Source organism: Oncorhynchus nerka, linkage group LG15, assembly GCF_034236695.1.
Source record: "Oncorhynchus nerka isolate Pitt River linkage group LG15, Oner_Uvic_2.0, whole genome shotgun sequence".
Lineage (NCBI taxonomy): Eukaryota > Metazoa > Chordata > Actinopteri > Salmoniformes > Salmonidae > Oncorhynchus > Oncorhynchus nerka.
This window is the reverse complement of record NC_088410.1, coordinates 77,657,901-77,677,866: the sequence shown is the minus strand read 5'-3', so window position 1 is coordinate 77,677,866 and position 19,966 is coordinate 77,657,901. Positions and strand designations below refer to the sequence as shown.

At 41.6% G+C, this 19,966-nt stretch overlaps 1 protein-coding gene across 2 annotated transcripts in view; it reads right to left on the bottom strand.

Annotated features, from left to right (window-relative positions):
* LOC115143324 (chemokine-like protein TAFA-1) overlaps nucleotides 1-19,966 on the bottom strand; it is a 261,611-nt gene that overhangs the window by 7,705 nt on the left and 233,940 nt on the right. The window contains exons 4-6 of one of the 2 annotated variants that reach the window (XM_029683617.2): nucleotides 5,760-5,884; nucleotides 3,079-3,169; nucleotides 1,256-2,018 (exon numbers count right to left, since the gene is read on the bottom strand). In XM_029683617.2, coding sequence (XP_029539477.1) covers nucleotides 3,143-3,169; nucleotides 5,760-5,884 — 152 coding nt within the window. In that variant the 3' untranslated portion in view covers nucleotides 1,256-2,018; nucleotides 3,079-3,142. Of the gene's footprint in view, nucleotides 1-1,255; nucleotides 2,019-3,078; nucleotides 3,170-5,759; nucleotides 5,885-19,966 lie in introns of those variants that run through there. The other variant, XM_029683618.2, reaches the window with a different exon arrangement.

The window sequence follows — 19,966 nt, the reverse complement described above, 5'->3', positions numbered from 1 at the left end:
TGGTAATTTGGAGATAGAGGGAGTGGATGGTGAAATGATGTGGAGTTTGATAACTTTTCTCTCTCACAGGTCAGACTGCTCATGTTGTACTGTAAGTGGTCCTGTGCTGATCTACTGATCTGTTACCTTTTTTCAAAGTTTGGAGTGATATAGGGGCGGCAGGGTAGCCTAGTGGTTAGAGTGTTGGACTAGAAACCGGAAGGTTGCAAGTTCAAACCCCCGAGCTGACAAGGTACAAATCTGTCGTCCCCTGAACAGGCAGTTAACCCACTGTTCCTAGGCCGTCATTGAAAATAAGAATTTGTTCTTAACTGACTTGCCTAGTTAAATAAAGGTAAAAATATATATATTGTTTTCACAACCATAAAGGAAAGCCTGACTTACTGTACCATGAAGACTCGATCATGTCCATTCAAATGTAGTTTGACTCTTTTCTCTTTCCCACTCTCAGAAAAAAGGATGCTATCTAGAACCTTAAAAAGTATTCTTCGGCTTTCTCAATTGGAGAACCCTTTTTGGTTGCAAGTAGAATGAACCCTTTTGGCTTCTACAGAGGGTTCTACCTGGAACAAAAAAGAGCTCTACCTGGAACAAAAAAGGGTTCTCCTATTGGGACAGCAGAGGAACCCATTAGAGAGTAGAACGTCCCATGTGTTCTCTCCATCTTCCTTCTGTACAGAACCAGCCCCTCTTGTTAGAAAGCTAATCGTTAAGCCCTAGTAGGTCCAGCATTTGCATCATCACTATCAACCAACAAAAGGCAAAATGGCACCGTGTTCCAGCAGAGTGACCTCTAAAATAACCAGAGCAGAAGCAGGTTGTCATTACGTCTGCATCTCCCACAGAGAGACAGAAGAGAGACAGACCGAATCCCACAGAGGTTTGTTACACTCAACACAGGAAACTATATGCAAATGCTGTCATTTCAGCTGTCGTCTGTTCCGTCCCCTTCTGTGGAAATGAGCAGAGCAGCAGCAGGTAGGGATGGATTGGAGAAGGAGTTTCAAACTATTGCTTTTTTTCCTGTTAGAAACTAAGCCCTCTGCATTCTAATTTACTAGCCACATTAAAATGCAATTTACTCAGACCTCAGTAAGTAAAAAGAGCCAAGGACAATTGCCTTAGCGAAATAATTTAGACATTCTCTCTCCTTCTGTTTTTCGTTAAGTGCTGAACACTTCTACTCCATTTGCAGAGCAACTTCTTTGAAAAGCAATGAAACACCCAGACGGAACAGAAAACTCCAGACAACAACAACATATATCAAGATCAATTTAATGTGACATTGACAATGGGTATAGAACAAAAAGAGTAGAGGAAAGTAGTACCATTCACATTACATGAACCATGTGGATGGAAAGTTCATGTAAAGTGTTACCAAACAAATATGGGACGTGGAAAACATGATGCTTGGTGGTGATCATTTCTTGTGTGGAGTGTTTTCGATTGATTGTTTTATGATTTCCCTTATTCAACACATTTGATGGTAATGCATCTGCTGGCAGGTAACTTTGCTCTGATCAAGCCTCCCAGATGGGATATATCCTGCTGTTGTGACTGGCTCGAAAAGGTGCCTTCTGTTACTTCTAATAGACAACATGTGGCTCTTGAAACAGCAATGTAAATACTGAATCTGAATACTGAGGCAACAGCTAGGAAACTCCCAAAGTCCTGAGCTAATAGACTTATAACTATCTGGTCTGGTAGGGATTCTTGATAATATTGAAAGCTTCAAATAACTAGATAATTTTAACAAAAGGGGCAGGTAGGCAGAATGATGAGATTTCTCATTTCACTTTCTTTTGTTCTCTCCCTTTTACTTGTAATTGTCAACAACATAATTGTATGGTGGGAGCAGACAGGATTGATCTATTTAGCCAGTGGAGCAGGTAATGTGGCTCTATGCTGGGCTTGTGTTTTGGTGGGGTCTCTCCCCACTTCCCTTCACTGTGACTTCCTCATACAAAAGGCCTGCCTTGTCTGATGCTGATACAGAACAGGCAAGCAGGGCTCCCTCTCTGAAAGACAGAAAGAAAAAAGACAAAAAACAAGGGTATCAGACACTCACTTTGGCAGTGTCTTATTTTCATGCCAATTAAAAAATTGTAAGCTGATGTATTTATGTGTATGAGTTGGTGTGTATGTGTGCCTGATCACATTTCACTGAGAATGTTAAGAGAGAAATTAAACCCTGCAGGTGAAATGAAAATTAAAAAAGGATTTACTGGTGTGTAACAGAACAAATACAGATGAGGTTATCTGCCCTCAATGCAGAAAGAATGAAAGATGTTGATTAAACCAGAGAAATGCAGAGAGAGAATAAAACCCTTTTATGTTGTCTATTGTCTATGCTGTCCACTGATAGCTGCCCCCCCCACCCCATCAGAGGCAGATCAGGACATAAAGCACCCTGATGATAAGAAACCACACAACAAGAGCGGCACCCAAGAAAACACACATGTGCACACATACACACACACACGCACACACACACACACACACACACACACACGCACACGCACACACACGTCCAAAATCAACACATCAGATTGGGGATGGCAGACTAGGACTATGCACTGTAATCTAATTCACACAGTGCCCAGTAGCAAAACAGGACATGAAACAAAATGAGTGAATGGACGAGAGAGAGGGACTGGTCCTACTATTACACACTGATCCGACCACGACAGAAAGTGGTCAGGGCTGGACCTGTGTCTCTGTGTCTGTGTGTACATGTTTGTGTGTGTGTTTGCATGCATGTGTGTGTGTTGACAGCTGGCAATATATGTATTTTTATTTTTATTTTTTATTTTTTATTGACAAACCTGATTTTGATTTACTTGTGTTGCAATTGTTGCATGTGTTATACTGTAATTTGCAGTCTTGAGTGGGAGGGAGAGTGCAGCGTATTTGTGTCAAGCCTGCCTACTCATGCACAGCATGTAAACACACACACTTGATTATTTTCCCTGAGTATGTGGGTTAATGAAAAATCAGTGAACATGAGTCAGTCAGTCCCACTCCCATATTTGTGTTTGAAGTGAAGTGCACATGAAGAAGAGCTGGAGAGAGACTAACCTTTACAGAAGCAAGAATGCAGCTCAGTTTCTGTTGAAGCATCCTCTGCATTTTGCTTCCAGAGCTAAAAAGGTGAGTATGGCGCAGTGTTCTGCAAAGAGAGGGTCAAGAGAAAATGTTGACGTGTATATTTAGGAGAAAAAAACTTTAGTTGAGACTTTGCCTTTCTTACCCTAATGTACCAAACAGGATCCACTCCTATTCACTGATATGAGTCTAGATCACTTCTCAGTACTGCACATACTAACTGATTCCTATGAAGAGTGTTTAGGAGAGCCGTTCTCAAACTTCTCCTCTGGGACCCCCAGACATGTCACAATGTTGTTGTAGCCCTGAACTAGCTCACCTGATTCACATACTCACCTGATTCACCTTGATGATTAGTACACAAGTTGAATCAGGTGTGCTAGCTCTGGAATTGATCAAATACATGGAACAACTGGGGGTCCCCAATGAGAGGTTTGTGAACCACTGATTCAGGAAATATTCTTGGCAACAAGAAGGTTCCTCGAAGGTTACATAAAACTTATGAAACACTTTTCACTTTTTTGTCCAAAGAATGCATTCAGAGATGCATTCTTAAAGTTGGCTTTGTACTGTATCAGAGTGCTTACCTTGACAGGCTGGCAAAATCGTACCATCCGGTCAACTTCTTTTCACTTTTAGGGTGGGGGCTTGGAATAGTAATGTAGTATAGACTGTGTACTGTATAAGCATGCGGGACAACCTTGAAAAGCTCTGTGTGGTATAACCTGCCCTGGCTGTTCCTTTCACTACAATCACATTAGTCTCTGTTTCTATTCAAAGTCATGGTTACGAATCACTAAGAGAAGGGGGAGGCAGCACTCGGTCTGGGGAGTCAATCGAATGAATCCAAATCTGGCGATCAACCTGTCACGGAGTGTTAGATGGGCTTGCTTCAGGGACATTATTCCTTTTATTATTTTCATTTCTTATGGTGGATTTTTCATCTTGTTTTTTATAAACTGCCTGGCAGTGGAAATATACAGTACTTGCTCTTAGCTAAGTTTATATTTCTAAAGAGATTAACCCTCAGGCAAAACCAGGATATTTCTCACTGCTTTGCTTACACTTTTCTGGCACAGGTCATTAGTGCTTACAGCTTAAAAACCCACCTCACGACAAAGAAACACAAGAAAATACAAAAGTATGTGGACACCCTTTGAAATGAGTAGATTTGGCTATTTCAGCCACCCCCGTTGCTGACAGGTGTATAAAATTGAGCACACAGCCATGCAATCTCCATATACAAACATTGGCAGTAGATTGACCTTGAAGAGCTCAGTGACTTTCAACGTAGCACCGTCATAGGATGCCAACTTTCCAACAAGTCAGTTTGTCAAATGTCTGCCTTGCTAGAGCTGCCCCAGTCAACTGTAAGTGCTGTTATTGTGAAGTGGAAATGTCTAGGAGCAACAACAACTCAGCTGTGAAATGGTAGCCCACACAAGCTCACAGAACGGAACCGCCAAGTGCTGAAATGTGTAGCGTGTAAAACTCATCTGATCACCATGCGCAGTGCTAAGCGACGGCTGTAGTGGTGTAGAGCTCGCTGCCATTGGAATCTGGAGCAGTGGAAACACGTTCTCTGGAGTGATGAATCACGCTTTACCAACTGGCAGTCTGATGGACGAATCTGGGTTTGGCACATGCCAGGAAAACACTACCTGACCCAATGCATATTGCCAGGTTTAAAGTTTGGTGGAGTACGAAAAATGGGGCTGTTTTTTATGGTTCGGGCTAGGCCCCTAAGTTAGGGAAATCTTAACGCTATAACATACAATGACATTCTAAACGATTCTGTGCTTCCAACTTTATGGCAACAGTTTGGGGAAGGCCCTTTCCTGTTTCAGCATGACAATGCCCCCGTTCACAAAGCGAGGTCCATACAGAAATTGTTGGTTGAGATAGTTGTGGAAGAACTTGACTGGCCTGCACAGAGCCCTGACCTCAACTCCATCGAACACCTTTAGGATGAATTGGAATGCCGACATCAGTGCCCGACCTCACTAATGTGTTTGTGGCTGAATGGAAGCAAGTCCATGCACCAATGTTCCAACATCTAGTGGAAAGCTTCCCCAGAAGAGTGGAGGCTGTTATAGCAGCAAAGAGGGGACAAACTCCATAGTAATGCCTATGATTTTTAAATGAGATGTTCCACAAGCAGGTGTCCAGATACTTTTGGTAATGTAGTGTAGGTCATGTGTCTAGTGCATGCTTTATTTCTGTTTGAGTTTGAAAATATATGTATTTTATATGAAATAACAGGAGATGATTACCCAAATTAGAGTAATGGGACAGCAGATGAGATCCTACCACAGTATATCAGTAGATGTACTAAATCATTTCCATCAGAAGTGTCTTGTCCAACTATGGTCAATCAGGTTCTAGTTACCGCCTGATAGGTTATTTTCTAAAGGTTGTAGTTAAGTGAGGCCTCCTCACCACGTCTCACTTAAATAACAGATTCACATAGCTTATCTATCAAAATCTATAGCCATTGTGAGAGTAACTTGTGTGTGTGTGTGTGTGTGTGTGTGTGTGTGTGTGTGTGTGTGTGTGTGTGTGTGTGTGTGTGTGTGTGTGTGTGTGTGTGTGTGTGTGTTTTTGTGCATGTGAATGTTTGAGTGAGTGACTCTAGTGCCAGTGCAGAGTCTCACCCTTGTGGTCTTGATCTTGTTCCCAGAGGAGCACATCCATCCAGAGTTATCAGGCAGAGTCTTACACTCCTCTCCCTCCAGACAGGGCTCCATCTCACACCACCACTTCCCAATCACAATGGACGCTGCCGGCGGGAGAGAGACACATAGAGAGAGAGGGCTGAGTTCACCCTGTCATCACGCACAGATACACAGTCACACACAATTAGGGTTGTTAAGCTACTGCTAGTTTACCATAGTTAAAATAATCTTCAGTAATTTGGGTAATTAACAGAAAAACTATGGCAATCTACAGTATCGTAACTTTGGTAATTTACACTTGAATGACTAAATGTTTTAAATGTATATATAGCATACATTTTTTCTATCCTTGTCCATTTTGTCCATGAGTTTCTAGTAGATAGACCATATCATTCAAGAGGAAATTACCTAATTAATGAAAAAAGCATCTATCCAACAATGGCATTATTTTCTCTTCCAACTATCAATGTTATTCACAACTGCCACCATTTTGACGCCAAAACATTGACGGAAAAAACATACTGACAGTCAAATAAATAGTGTGTAAAAAATATACTGTATAGAAAGGATATTTCATGCTGAAACCCTCATACTAAACACCAATGGTATACACTAAGTTGATGGTTTACATACAGTACCAGTCAAAAGTTTGGACACATCTACTCATTTAATGTTTTTTTTATTTATTTTTACTATTTTCTACATTGTAGAATAATAGTGAATACACTTTTGAAATAACATGACAGCTTTGCACACTCTTGGCATTCTCTCAACCAGCTTCATGAGGTAGTCACCTGGAATGCTTTTCCAACAGTCTTGAAGGAGTTCCCACATATGCTGAGCACTTGTAGGCTGCTTTCCCTTCACTCTACGGTCCGACTCATCTCAAACACTCAATTTGGTTGAGGTCGGTGGATTGTGGAGGCCAGGTCATCTGATGTAACACTCCATCACTCTCCTTCTTGGTGAAATAGCCCTTACACAGCCTGGAGGTGTGTTTTGGGTCACGCCATCCCAAACCAGATGGGATGGCGTATCACTGCAGAATGCTGTGGTAGCCATGCTTGTTAAGTGTGCCTTGAATTCTAATTTCATCATTGACGGTGTCACCATCAAAGCATATTGACACCTCCTCCTCCATTCTTCAATGGTGGGAACCACACATGCGGACATCATCCGTTCACCTACTCTGCGTCTCACAAAGACACGACGGTTGTAATCAAAAATCTCAAATTTTGACTCATCTGACCAAAGGATAGATTTCCACCGGTCTAATGTCCATTGCTCGTGTTTCTTGGCCCAAGCAAGTCTCTTCTTCTTATTGGTGTCCTTTAGTAGTGGTTTCTTTGCAGCAATTCAACCATGAATGCCTGATTTTCGCAGTCTCCTCTGAACAGTTGATGTTGAGATGTGGCTGCTAATTGAACTCTGTGAAGCATTTATTTGGGCTGCAATCTGAGGTGCAGTTAATTGCCGATTTCTGAGGCTGGTAACTCTAATGAACTTATACTCTGCAGCAGAGGTAACTCTGTGTCTTCCTTTCCTGTGGCGGTCCTCATAAGAGCCAGTTTCATCATAGCACTTGATGTTTTTTTCGACAGCACTTGAAGAACTTTTCAATGTTCTTGAAATGTTCCGCACTGACTGACCTTCATGTCTTAAAGTAATGATGGACTGTCATTTCTCTTTGCTTATTTGAGCTGTTCTTGCCATAATATGGACTTGTTCTTTTACCAAATATCTTCTGTATACCACCCCTACCATGTTACAGCACAACTGGCTAAAACGCATTAAGAAGGTAAGAAATTTCACAAATTAACTTTTAACAAGGCACACCTGTTAATTGAAATGCTTTCCAGGTGACTACCTCATGAAGCTGGTTGAGAGAATGCCAAGAGTGTGCAGAGCTGTCATCAAGGCAAGGAGTGGATACTTTGAAGAATCTCTAAAATATATTTGGATTTATTTACCACTTTTTTGGTTACTACATGAGTCCATATGTGTTATTTCATAGCTGTGATGTCTTCACTATTATTCTCCAATGTAGAAAATAGTAAAATTAAGAATAACTCGGGAATGAGTAGATTTGTTCAAACTTTTGACTGGAACTGTATATAAAATCCTTGAAAGATACCAAAATTCTGGTAGTTTACTGGTAAACTTTGAAGGTATCCAATAATATACCTTCTCTTTGCAACCCTACACACAATATGGCACACAGGCGCGGGCGCAGACACAAACACAATGAGGGAAAATACAGCCCTTCAATATGGAGAAAAGGTCCTCAAGCGAACAGTCTGGTGATAAGACCCGTACATATTTCTAAATGATTGTTTTTTCATTCTTCCTCGCTCAGAGCATTTTGTACCGTTTCTGAAATGAAACTCACTGTTGACAATAATGTCTGCCCAAACAGTGATTAATCATTATTTTGTTTTAACATAGCAACATTGCATGAAGAGGCAGTAATCTTATTTTTAATCTAAAGTAATTGCCTCTCATTAACATCTACAAAATACGTCCTCTAGCTATTAGACAAAACAAAACACCAAGATGTGTGCGTGTTTATGTGTGTGCGTTTGCCTGTATCTATTGTTGGTCTATTCAAACCTATACATTCAAACCTATAAAGTAAAGTATATACTTTGTGTCGTCCATGTATCTTGATGCTTCTGTTCCCAGTCACAGATTTGTTTTATATAGAACCTCTATTCCCATTGAAAGCAATGAGCCAGAGTATGTGTGGTATTTGTCCTGCATGATCTTATTTTCTCCCACAAAATTACTTGTACTATATGTACTTCAAGCTGCCAAGAAGGCATCATTATTCTCTCTTTAACTGGATAGGGTTGGAAGGTTAAATGGATAGGATTGGAAGGTTAAATGTCAAGATATCAAAATAGACATTCGTTTTTCAAATTCACATCCTGTTTCACCTTTTTTGGCAAAAAATGCTGCAGTCGGCGTAACCAAGGTTACAGGGAAGCAAGTCTCTGTAAGCACGTCTTCACTTCTTATTATAAAAAAACACAGGATACAGTGAAGTTCCTGTGCATCATTGTACACACTGTAGCAATATACATATGGAGAGAGAACAGGCTGAACTGTAGCCTACTCTCTCATACACTGAGAAGAACAGACTCATACATTGACTGCATTGGCTTAATAGAGACTGCTCAGTGAAGTATTAGCAATCCCCAGGCTTACCATCCTCCGCTTTCTCTGAAGACAGCCAACCATCCTCTGAAGCTACCAGAGCTAGCAGAGCATTCACTTCCTCCGCATACGAATCAAACACACGTTGACCTCTACGCTCCCCCATGGCTGTTCACAACATAGAGTAATTAATTACCACACTCTCATCCATCATGATCTCTCTATCTCTCTTGGCTTCACTGAATATGCATCCCATCTTAATGACACAGCAATCCCATGTGTGATGGGAGGAAACATTATCTCACCTTGCAATCTATCACAGTCTTTCTGAGATGCTGTGATCTTTGTGCTTGTTTCCATGTTATTCTGTGATCTCTGATGATGTTGTTACGTCTAGATTCCTGGATATTACAAGATGTGTACTGCATGGGTTGGTACTGGAGCCTGTTCTCTTGACTATTTATATATATATTAAACTGTTAATATTCATCTGTTGACCAGGCTATGTTAGAGCTGCAATCTGACATTGTTACCTTACAGAAAAGCCTGGTTGATTTAAAACTTGTACTTAATGCGGGCTAGACTAAATACAGTTGAAGTGGAATGTTTACATAAACCTTAGCCAAATACATTTAAACTCAGTTTCACAATTCCTGACATTTAATCCTAGTAACAAATCCCTGTCTTAGGTCAGTTAGGATCACCACTATTTTAAGAATGTAAAATGTCAGAATAATAGTAGAGAGAATGATATATTTCAGCTTTTATTTCTTTCATCATATTCACAGTGGGTCAGAAGTTTACATACACTCAATTAGTATTTGGTAGCATTGCCTTTAAATTGTTTAACCTGGGTCAAACATTTCGGATAGCCTTCCAGAAGATTCCCACAATAAGTTGGGTGAATTTTGGCCCATTCCTCCTGACAGAGCTGGTGTAACTGAGTCAGGTTTGTTGGCCTCCTTGCTCGCACACGCTTTTTCAGTTCTGCCCACAAATTTTCTATAGGATTGAGGTCAGGGCTGTGTAATGGTAACTCCAATACCTTGACTTTGTTGTCCTTAAGCCATTTTGCCACAACTTTGGAAGTATGCTTGCGATCATTGTCAATTTGGAAGACCCATTTGCAACCAAGCTTTAACTTCCTGACTGATGTCTTGAGATGTTGCTTCAATGTATCCACATAATTGTCCTGCCTCATGATGCCATTGTAACGGTTTTCCTCCTCTTCTGACACAGAAAACAACTACCCACCAACACCAGCTGGGAACAGGCTACCTAAGTATGGTTCTCAATCAGAGACAACGATTGACAGCTGCCTCTGATTGGGACCCATACCAGGCCAAACACATAGAACTATAACACACAGAACAAACATAGAATGCCCACCCCAACTCACTCCCTGACCAAACTAAAATAGAGACATAAAAAAGGAACTAAGGTCTAACGTGACAGCCAACTATTTTGTGAAGTGCAACAGTCCCTCCTGCAGCAAACCACCTCCACAACATGATGCTGCCACCCCCATGCTTCACGGTTGGGATGGTGTTCTTTGGCTTGCAAGCCTCCTCCTTTTTCCTCCAAACATAACGATGGTCATTATGGCCAAACAGTTCCATTTATTTCATCAGACAAGAGGACATTTCTCAAAAAAGTACGATTTTTGTCCCCATGTGCAGTTACAAACCATAGTTTGTCTTTTTTTAGCGTTTTTTGAGTAGTGGTTTCTTCCTTGCTGAGCGGAATAGGACTCGTTTTACTGTGGATATAGATACCTTTGTACCTGTTTCCTCCAGCATCTTCACAAGGTCCTTTGCTGATGTTGTTCTGGGATTGATTTGCACTTTTTGCACCAAAGTAAAATCATCTCTAAAAGACAGAACACGTCTCCTTCCTGAGCGGTATGACGGCTGCGTGGTCCCATGGTGTTTATACTTGCATACTATTGTTTATACAGATGAACGTGGTACCTTCAGGCGTTTGGAAATTGCTCCCAAGGATGAACCAGACTTGTGGAGGTCAATACTTTTTTTATTGTGGAGGCCTTGGCTGATTTATTTTGATTTTCCCATGATGTCAAGCAAAGAGGCACTGAGTTTAAAGGTAGGCCTTCAAATACATCCACAGGTACACCTCCAATTGACTCAAATTATGTAAATTAGCCTATCAGAAGCTTCTAAAGCCATGACATAATTTTCTGGAATTTGCCAAGCTGTTTAAAGGCACAGTCAACTTAGTGTATGTAAACTTCTGACCCACTGGAATTGTGATACAGTGAGTTATAAGTGAAATAATCTGCCTGTAAACAATTGTTAGAAATATCACTTGTGTCATGCACAAAGTAGATGTCCTAACCGACTTGCCAAAACTATAGTTTGTAAACCATGTTTGGGATAGGGGGCAGCATTTTCACATTCGGATGAAAAGCGTGCCCAGAGTAAACTACCCGCTACTCAGGCCCAGAAGCTAATATATGCATAGATTTGGATAGAAAACACTCTGAAGTTTCTAAAACTGTTTGAATGATGTCTGTGAGTATAACAGAACTCATATGGCAGGCGAAAACCTGAGAAAAATCCAATCCGGAAGTGGGAAATCTGAGGTTTGTAGTTTTTCAAGTAATTGCTTTTTGAATATACAGTGTATATGGGGTGATATTGCACTTCCTAAGGCTTCCACTAGATGTCAACAGTCTTTAGAACCTTGTTTCAGGCTTCTACTGTGAAGGGGGAGAGAATAAGAGCTGTTTGACTAAGGGGTCTGGCAGAAGGCCATGAGCTAAATCAGGCGTACGGCCGTGAGAGCGAGCTGCATTTCCTTTTAATTTCTAAAGACAAAGGAATTGTCCGGTTGAAACATTATTGAAGATTTATGATAAAAACATCCTAAAGATTGATTCTATACATCGTTTGACATGTTTCTACGGACTGTAATAGAACGTTTTTGACTTTTCGTCTGGACTTTCGTCTGGACTTGCCCGCGCCTTGTGAATTTCGATTGGTGAACTAAACGCGCTAACATAAAGGAGGTATTTGGACATAAAGATTAACTTTATCGAACTTAACAAACATTTATTGTGGAACTGGGATTCCTGGGAGTGCATTCTGATGAAGATCATCAAAGGTAAGTGAATATTTATAACGCTATTTCTGACTTCTGTTGACTCCACAACATGGCGGGTATCTGTATGGCTTGGTTTTGGTCTCTGAGCGCTGTACTCAGATTATTGCATGGTGTGCTTTTTCCGTAAAGTTTTTTAAAAATCTGACACAGCGGTTGCATTAAGCAGAAGTATATCTTCAATTCTATGCATATCACTTGTATATTTTATCAAAGTTTATGATGAGTATTTCTGTAAATTGATGTGGCTCTCTGCAAATACGCTGGATGTTTTCGAGGCACAACATTACTGAACATAACGCGCCAATGTAAACTGAGATTTTTGGATATAAATATAAACTTTATCGAACAAAACATACATGTATTGTGTAACACGAAGTCCTATGAGTGCCATCTGATGAAGATCAAAGGTTAGTGATTCATTTTATCTCTATTTCTGCTTTTTGTGACTCCTCGCTTTGTCTGGAAAATGGCTGTATGTTTTTCTGTGACTTGGCGCTGACCTAGCATAATTGAATGTGTGCTTTCGCTGTAAAGCCTTTTTGATATCGGACACGATGGGTAGATTAACAAGAAGTTAAGCTTTAATTTGGTGTATTGCACTTGTGAATGTATGAAAGTTAAATATTTAAAAAATATGTTTTAGAATTTCGCGTTCTGCATTTCAGTGGATATTGGCTAGGGGTTCCGCTAGCCTTAAGAAGTTTTTTAACAAGAAATTTGTGGAGTGGTTGAGAAACGAGTTTTAATGACTCCAACCTAAGTGTATGTAAACTTCTGACTTCAACTGTGCATGTTGTTTTCTAGTTCTCAGAAGAATGTTTCAGATGGACTACATATTTATTCATTGAATGGTTCTCTCATTGATCAGGCTCGCGCCTTCAAATATCTGGGCATTTGGATTGACAAAACATATGGTCGAGCTAGTTAAAAATATCCCAATTTTTTTAAATAGATCTTGCCACTCCCTAAATAGCCAGAAAGCAGATTGTACAGTCAACTTTCCTGTCAGTTCTTGATTATGGTGAGACCAGATTGCAGCAGCCACTACTCTTAAACCTTTGGATGCCGTCTACTATAGCGCCATTCGTTTTATCTCTTTATCTCAAAAGGTTAGCTGGTCATCATAGATCAATTCATTTCCCCCTTTTTGATTGCAAAGCCCTACTACCATTACCTAACTTCATTGCTAACGTATAAAAGAATGAGTTAACAAACCCGCTCGCAGGATTGGTTTACTGTTGAGGTCCCTCTGGTCTCGACCAATTCCTCCTTTAGTTTCAGTGAATCACATTGTTGGAATAACTTACTAAATTCCTTGCATCTTGATTCCCTGGTGCCGCGAGGGCAGTTTAGGACTCTGGTGTTGAATTAATTCATTGAGGAGTGCAGTTGTTTCAATTGATTGTAGTGGTTTATTTGTTGAAATTGTGGTGTTGAGGTTGTGCCTTGTGGTTATTTTTATTTTCTTGTTTTAATTGTAATGCAAATTGTTCTTCCTATTGTGAGAATACCATTGGGAACAAGACCCTGGTCCAAATTTCGCTACCCTGAATAAATACAAATTCAGAAAATATTCAAATTAATTATTTTAGCCAGGACTAAGCAGGACAAACACCATCGTAAAAAATGTAAAAGCCTGGTGCTCCAGGCGACATGTCTGATCATTTTCAACAATTGATACTCTGCCACTTCCTGTGCTGCAATGAACATGTTTTCCATTAAGCTACTTTTTTTGCTCTGACCAGAAACACCTGGAAACTTGTTTTTCATTATACGAGCAGCGAGAAGGATTTATGTTGAACACTTTGAATGCAGAATCCTCTCTAAATTGAAAATGGTAAAGTAATACCTGCAAAGTAAGAATCAATCCTTTGGAATGGAAAAGAGAGAGAGACAGACGGAGAAAGGAGAGAGAGAGAGAGCGAGCGAGAGAGAGAGAGGGCGAGAGAGCTGAGATTAAAACGTTGCCTCACCAGAGGGGTTGAAAGATGAGCTGTAGTTTGCATGACAGCAAAATGGTATTTACTATACTCCACGCCACACTGACTTCTCCTTACACTGTGTGCTGCAAAATATAATTTCTATAGGGCCAGCCAATTGTATATGCCTGTCAAACATCTCTCAGGGACACTAACCCCTGACCACATTATAAGCAGCATATGGCTTTCTGTGCAAGGGAATTACATAGTCCAGAGTATCATGTCTACAGCAGTAATAATACAGACAAGATGTACACTACATGACCAAAAGTATGTGGACATCTGCTTGTCAAACATCTCATTCCAAAATCATGGGCATTAATATGGAGTTTTTGGAACATTGCTTCCATTCAGCCACAAGAGCATTAGTGAGGTCGGGCACTGATGTTGGGCAATTAGGCCAGGTTTGCAGTCGGCATTCCAATTCATCCCAAAGGTATCCGATGGGGTTGACGTCAGGACTCTGTGGCCAGTCAAGTTCTTCCACACCAATCTCGACAAACCTTTTCTGTATGGACCTTGATTTGTGCACGGGGGCATTGTCATGCTGAAACAGCAAAGGGCATTCCCCAAACTGTTGCTACAAAGTTGGAAGCACAGAATCGTCTAGAATGTCATTGCATGTTGTAGCGTTAAGATTTCCCTTCACTGGAACTTAGGGGCCTAGCCCAATCCATGAAAAACAGCCCCAGACCATTATTCCTCATCCACCAAACTTTACAGTTGGCACTATTCATTCGGGCAGGTAGTGTTCTCCTGGCATCCGCCAAACCCAGATTCATCCGTTGGACTACCAGATGGTGAAGTGTGATTCATCACTCTAGAGAATGTGTTTCCACTGCTCCAGAGTCCAAAGGCGGCAAGCTTTACACACATGAAGCTCCCGACGAATAGTTATTGTACTGACATTGCTTCCAAAGGCAGATTGGATCTCGGGAGTGAGTGTTGCAACGAAGGCAGACCATTTATACTCACTTCAGCACTCGGTGGTGCCATTCTGTGAGCGTGTGTGGCCTACCACTTCACGGCTGAGCCGTTGTTGCTCCTAGACATTTCCACTTCACAATAACAGCACTTACAGTTGACCGGGGCAGATTTAGCAGGGCAGAAATTGGACGAACTGACTTGTTGGAAAGGTGACATCCTATGTCAGTGCCATGTTGAAAGTCACAGAGCTCTTCAGTAAGGCCATTCTACTGCCAATGTTTGTCTATGGAGATTGCATGGATGTGTGCTTGATTTCCCCACCCCTTTAGCAAAAGGTGTGGCTGAAATAGCCAAATCTACTAATTTGAAGGGGTGTCCACATACTTTTGCATATATAGTGTAAATTGGTAAGACAGTGGCAAACAGCAGCAGACTTCCTCATCTCAATCATAAGATCATCATCGTAAAAAGCCAAACTGACACCCCAACTTAAATAGCAGGCCTTAACTTGGTAGCCCTTTCTGTGTGATCCAGTACATGTAGGGAGTCAGAGATCCGCAGGGGCTAAAGGAGAGACTCAGGGTTAATGTAGAGCTCTAGATCTTCTGAATCCAGGCCAGGATATCTCTTTCTCAGTGACCTTAGCTGCTGGGAAAGTGCCATTCTATGGGCTAGGATCCATTCCTCACTCCCCAGTGGCCCATTCCACCCCTACTGTACTTCCCCTTCCCCCTCTCCCACCACCAACACAAAAGTCACAACCACAACACCTCCTGTTTCCTCCTCTCCCGAACAGTATGAAGGGGATGTGGATTACCAGAGCAGGACTGGTCATCACAAACATGGTCTGTCTGTCTGTCCGTTCGTCTGTCTGTCAAACTATTGGCAGAACCATGATTGATAAAGTACTGTATGACAGATTTCTCATATGTTAATTCCACCTTTACCTGTAGAGGTTAACCTCGTGAAGATAACAAATATTTTTCTAGTGAGTTGTGGTACAGACGAATTAGCACGGCCAACAGTATTACATGTCATTACAAACACTAATCTTTCCCTTGTCACTCAACAATCATCCTGTCACGAGGTTTGACATTAACGTTGATGGACAAACACATGAAAGTGGGGTCTGGAATCGATTGAAAATATGACATGACAGACCTTGTGAATATTCTGGTCCTCTGTAGCTCAGTTGGTATAGCATAGTGCTTGCACCACCAAGGTCGTGGGTTCAATTCCTGGGGCCAACCATATGTGAAATGTATGCATGTGTGACTCTTAGTCACTTTGGAGAGAAGCCTTGGCTGAATGGCTTATATTATTTGTCCGTCAAATACACAGTGGGGTAGTTTCAGTGTATGATAGATACATTGACCCAGACATGTCTGCCAGGTAACACAATGTTTGAACACCTTGACAGATGAGAGTCTGTCAAGGTGTTCAAAGAGACATGCCCTTGTTATACAGACTCATGTCTGACAGTTCAATGAATAGCAAATGGTTTTTAACATCAGAACAAGCCTTAGAATGGTTGACTGGACTTAAATTAGTCAAGGCAAAATGGATGGTTTTCCAATAGCTTCGGTGGCCCTCAGTGTCTTTCTCCTACGCCACTCAAATCTATCGCCTTGGGTCGGGATCAAGAGTGGAAAGCAATTAGGGTTTACATTTTCATGCTTTTCTGCAGGTGTTAATTTACAGTTTGGGGGCATGGATCAATGGCCCACACTGGATAACAGTGAACTGTCCCTACCTCCCTCTGCTTCTCTCTATTACCCCTCTGTCCCTCCATGCCCCTCTGTCTGGCACCATGTCCCTCCAGCCTCTTATAGCCAGCAACACTCTCCCACTCTCCAATCAGTCTACCTCAGTCAGAGTCTGTCTCTGACCCATCAATCACATATGTCCATATTAATCAGTCATGAGTCCTCTCTCACCTGACCAGTAACAAAAACAACAAACTGGGCAAACTAAGCTAAGAACACAGGGACTAAACACCTCCCTGGATCCAGGACTTCTGGATCCAGGACTGCAACTGGATCCAGGACTTCATGAAGGGTCGCCCCCAGGTGGTAAGGGTAGGCAACAACACATCTGCCACGCTGATCCTCAACACTGGGGCCCCTCAGGGGTGTGTGCTTAGTCCCCTCCTGTACTCCTTGTTCACCCACTCCAACACCATCATTAAGTTTGCTGACGACACAACAGTGGTAGCCTAATCACAGACAGCAATGAGACAGCCTATAGGGAGGAGGTCATAGACCTTGCAGTGTGGTACAAGGAAAACAACTTCTCCCTCAATGTGAGGAAGACAAAGGAGCGAATTGTGGACTACAGGAAAAGGAGGGCCGAATAGGCCCCATTGACGGGGCTTTAGTGGAGCTGGTTGTGAGTTTCAAGTTCCTCGGTGTCCACATCACCAACAAGACAGTTGTGAAGAGGGCACGACAACGCCTTTTCCCCCTCAGGAGACTGAAAAGATTTGCGTCTCCAAATCCTCAAAAAGTTCTACAGCTGCACCGTCGAGATCATACTGACCGGTTGCATCACCGCCTGGTATAGCAACTGCTCAGCATCCGGTCGTAAGGCGCTACAGAGGGTGGTCCGTTACGGCCCAGCACATCACTGCGGCCAAGCTTCCTGTCTCGTTATTGTTATTAAATTGTTTAACTTTTTGTTCGATTTTTTACTTTATTTAGTAAATTATTATTATTATTATTATTATTTATTTCTTGAACTAAATTGTTGGTTAAGGGCTTGTAAGTAAGCATTTCACGGTAAGGTCTACAACTGTTGTATTCGGCGCAAGTGACAAATCAAATTTGATTTGATTTGATGAGCTGATTGATCTAATGAAGAGGCTCGGTCAGTCCTTACACAGGGAGATGAGCCTGGCTGTAATCCCAGGGAGACTGGCCAGTGTGTAATGGCAGTAATAAGGCTGGAGAAGGCCAATAGAGCTGGGATAATAACGCCAGTGTGTAATTATGGAGGGGCCGAGACAGAGACCTCAGATCTGAGGTCGGATTCACAGGCCATTATTCTATATTAATCGTTGCTCTTCACAGTACCAGATTGGCTCTTGATTAGCTAGCTATTCAGACACTATCGTTTGGCATCTCAATCATTACATTTCCAACATGTTACAATCGTAATGACCACCTTTGGACCACAGCCTGTATTTGTGGAACGCAACAAGTGTGTATTTGTGCGTGTACTGTGTCTTGGAGTGTTTCTAAGAGTTATTCGTCTTGAAGTGTGCTCGAGTGGTTGTTGGAAAACTGTATTTCTTCTGATAAAAGAGTCTTTGAATTGTCCATTACTTGTCAATTCTAACAATGGCGCTTGCAAAAAAAGAATGTTGAGAATGGATAGAACTTCAAAGTGTTCAGAAGTGAATTAGTCATTGTGGGAGTGTGAGGGGTGCAGAACACATAAAGAATAGCTCTGACTGTCTGAATGACTCCTGCCCCTAGTGAGGAACACGTCAGTTGAAAGGTCAAGAGTCTAATGATGTCTTCTATGGTGGAAGATGCGACAAAGTTAGAGGAAGTTAGCTACTGTATCGGGTTCTGGTCTATAATCTCAAATTTAACAAAAAAAACATCCTCTGACTCATATGCAGCCTTTAGTGTTTGTTTCGTTTTGAACTCTGCTCATGTCGGGCGGTCATGCAGCGAGAAAGGAGGCATTTTTTGGGGATGCTACAGCACTGTGCTCCTGACCTTACCCTGGGGCTGTATCAGCACCAGGTTCAGGCCTTGCAGGTTTGCACCTTCACAGGTGGGTATATCCAGTGCTTCAGAAAGTATTCACACATCTTGACTTTTTCCACATTTAGTTGTGTTACAAAGTGGGAATTAATTGTCATTTTTTTGTCAATGGTCTACAAAAAATACTATAATGTCAAAGTGGAAGAATTATATAAGTTTATTCATGATTTTATATACAGTGCATTCGAAGGTATTCAGACCCGTTGACGCTTTCCACATTTCTTTACATTACATCCTTATTCTAAAATGGATTCAATTGTTTTTCCCCTCATCAATCTACACACAATACCCCATAATGACAAAACACAAACATTTTTTTCCCCTCTATCCTTGCTAGTCTCCCAATCCCTGCCACTGAAAAACATATCCACAGCATGATGCTGCCAACACCATTGTTCAGGTTAGGGATGGTGCCAGGTTTCCTCCAAATGTGACGCTTGGCATTCAGGCCAAAGAATTCAATCTTGGTTTAAAAAACAGAGAATCTTGTTTCTTTAGGTGCCTTTTGGCAAACTCCAAGTGGGCTGTCATGTGCCTTTTACTGAGGAGTGGCTCTATGATAAAGGCCTGATTGGTGGAGTGCTGCAGTGATGGTTGTCCTTCTGGAATGTTCTCCCATCTCCACAGAGGAAGCTCTGTCAGAGTGGCGATTGGGTTCTTGGTCACCTCCCTGACCAAAGCCCTTCTCCACCGATTGCTCAGTTTGGCCGGGTGGCCAGCTCTAGGAAGAGTCTTGGTGGTTCCAAACTTGGGGATCTTCAATGCTGCAGAAATATTTTGGTACCCTTCCCGAGTTCTGTGCCTCGACACAATGCTGTCTTGGAGCTCTACGAACAATTCTTTCGACCTCATGGCTTGGACTTTGCTCAGACATGCACTGTATCAGCACCACTGTCAACTGTGGGACCTTATATAGACAGTTGCGTGCCTTTCCAAATCATGTCCAATCAATTGAATTTACCACAGGTGAACTCCAATCAAGTTGTAGAAACATCTCAAGGGTGATCAATGGAAACAAGATACACCTGAGCTCAATTTCGAGTCTCATAGCAAAGGGTCTGAATATATATGGAAATAAGGTATTTCTGTTTTTTATTTTTAATACATTTGCAAACATTTCTGAAAACCTGCTTTCATTTTGTCATAATGGGATATTGTGTGTAGATTGATGAGAAGAAAAAAAACAATAATCAATTTTAGCTGTAACGTAAAAAATGTGGAAAAAGTA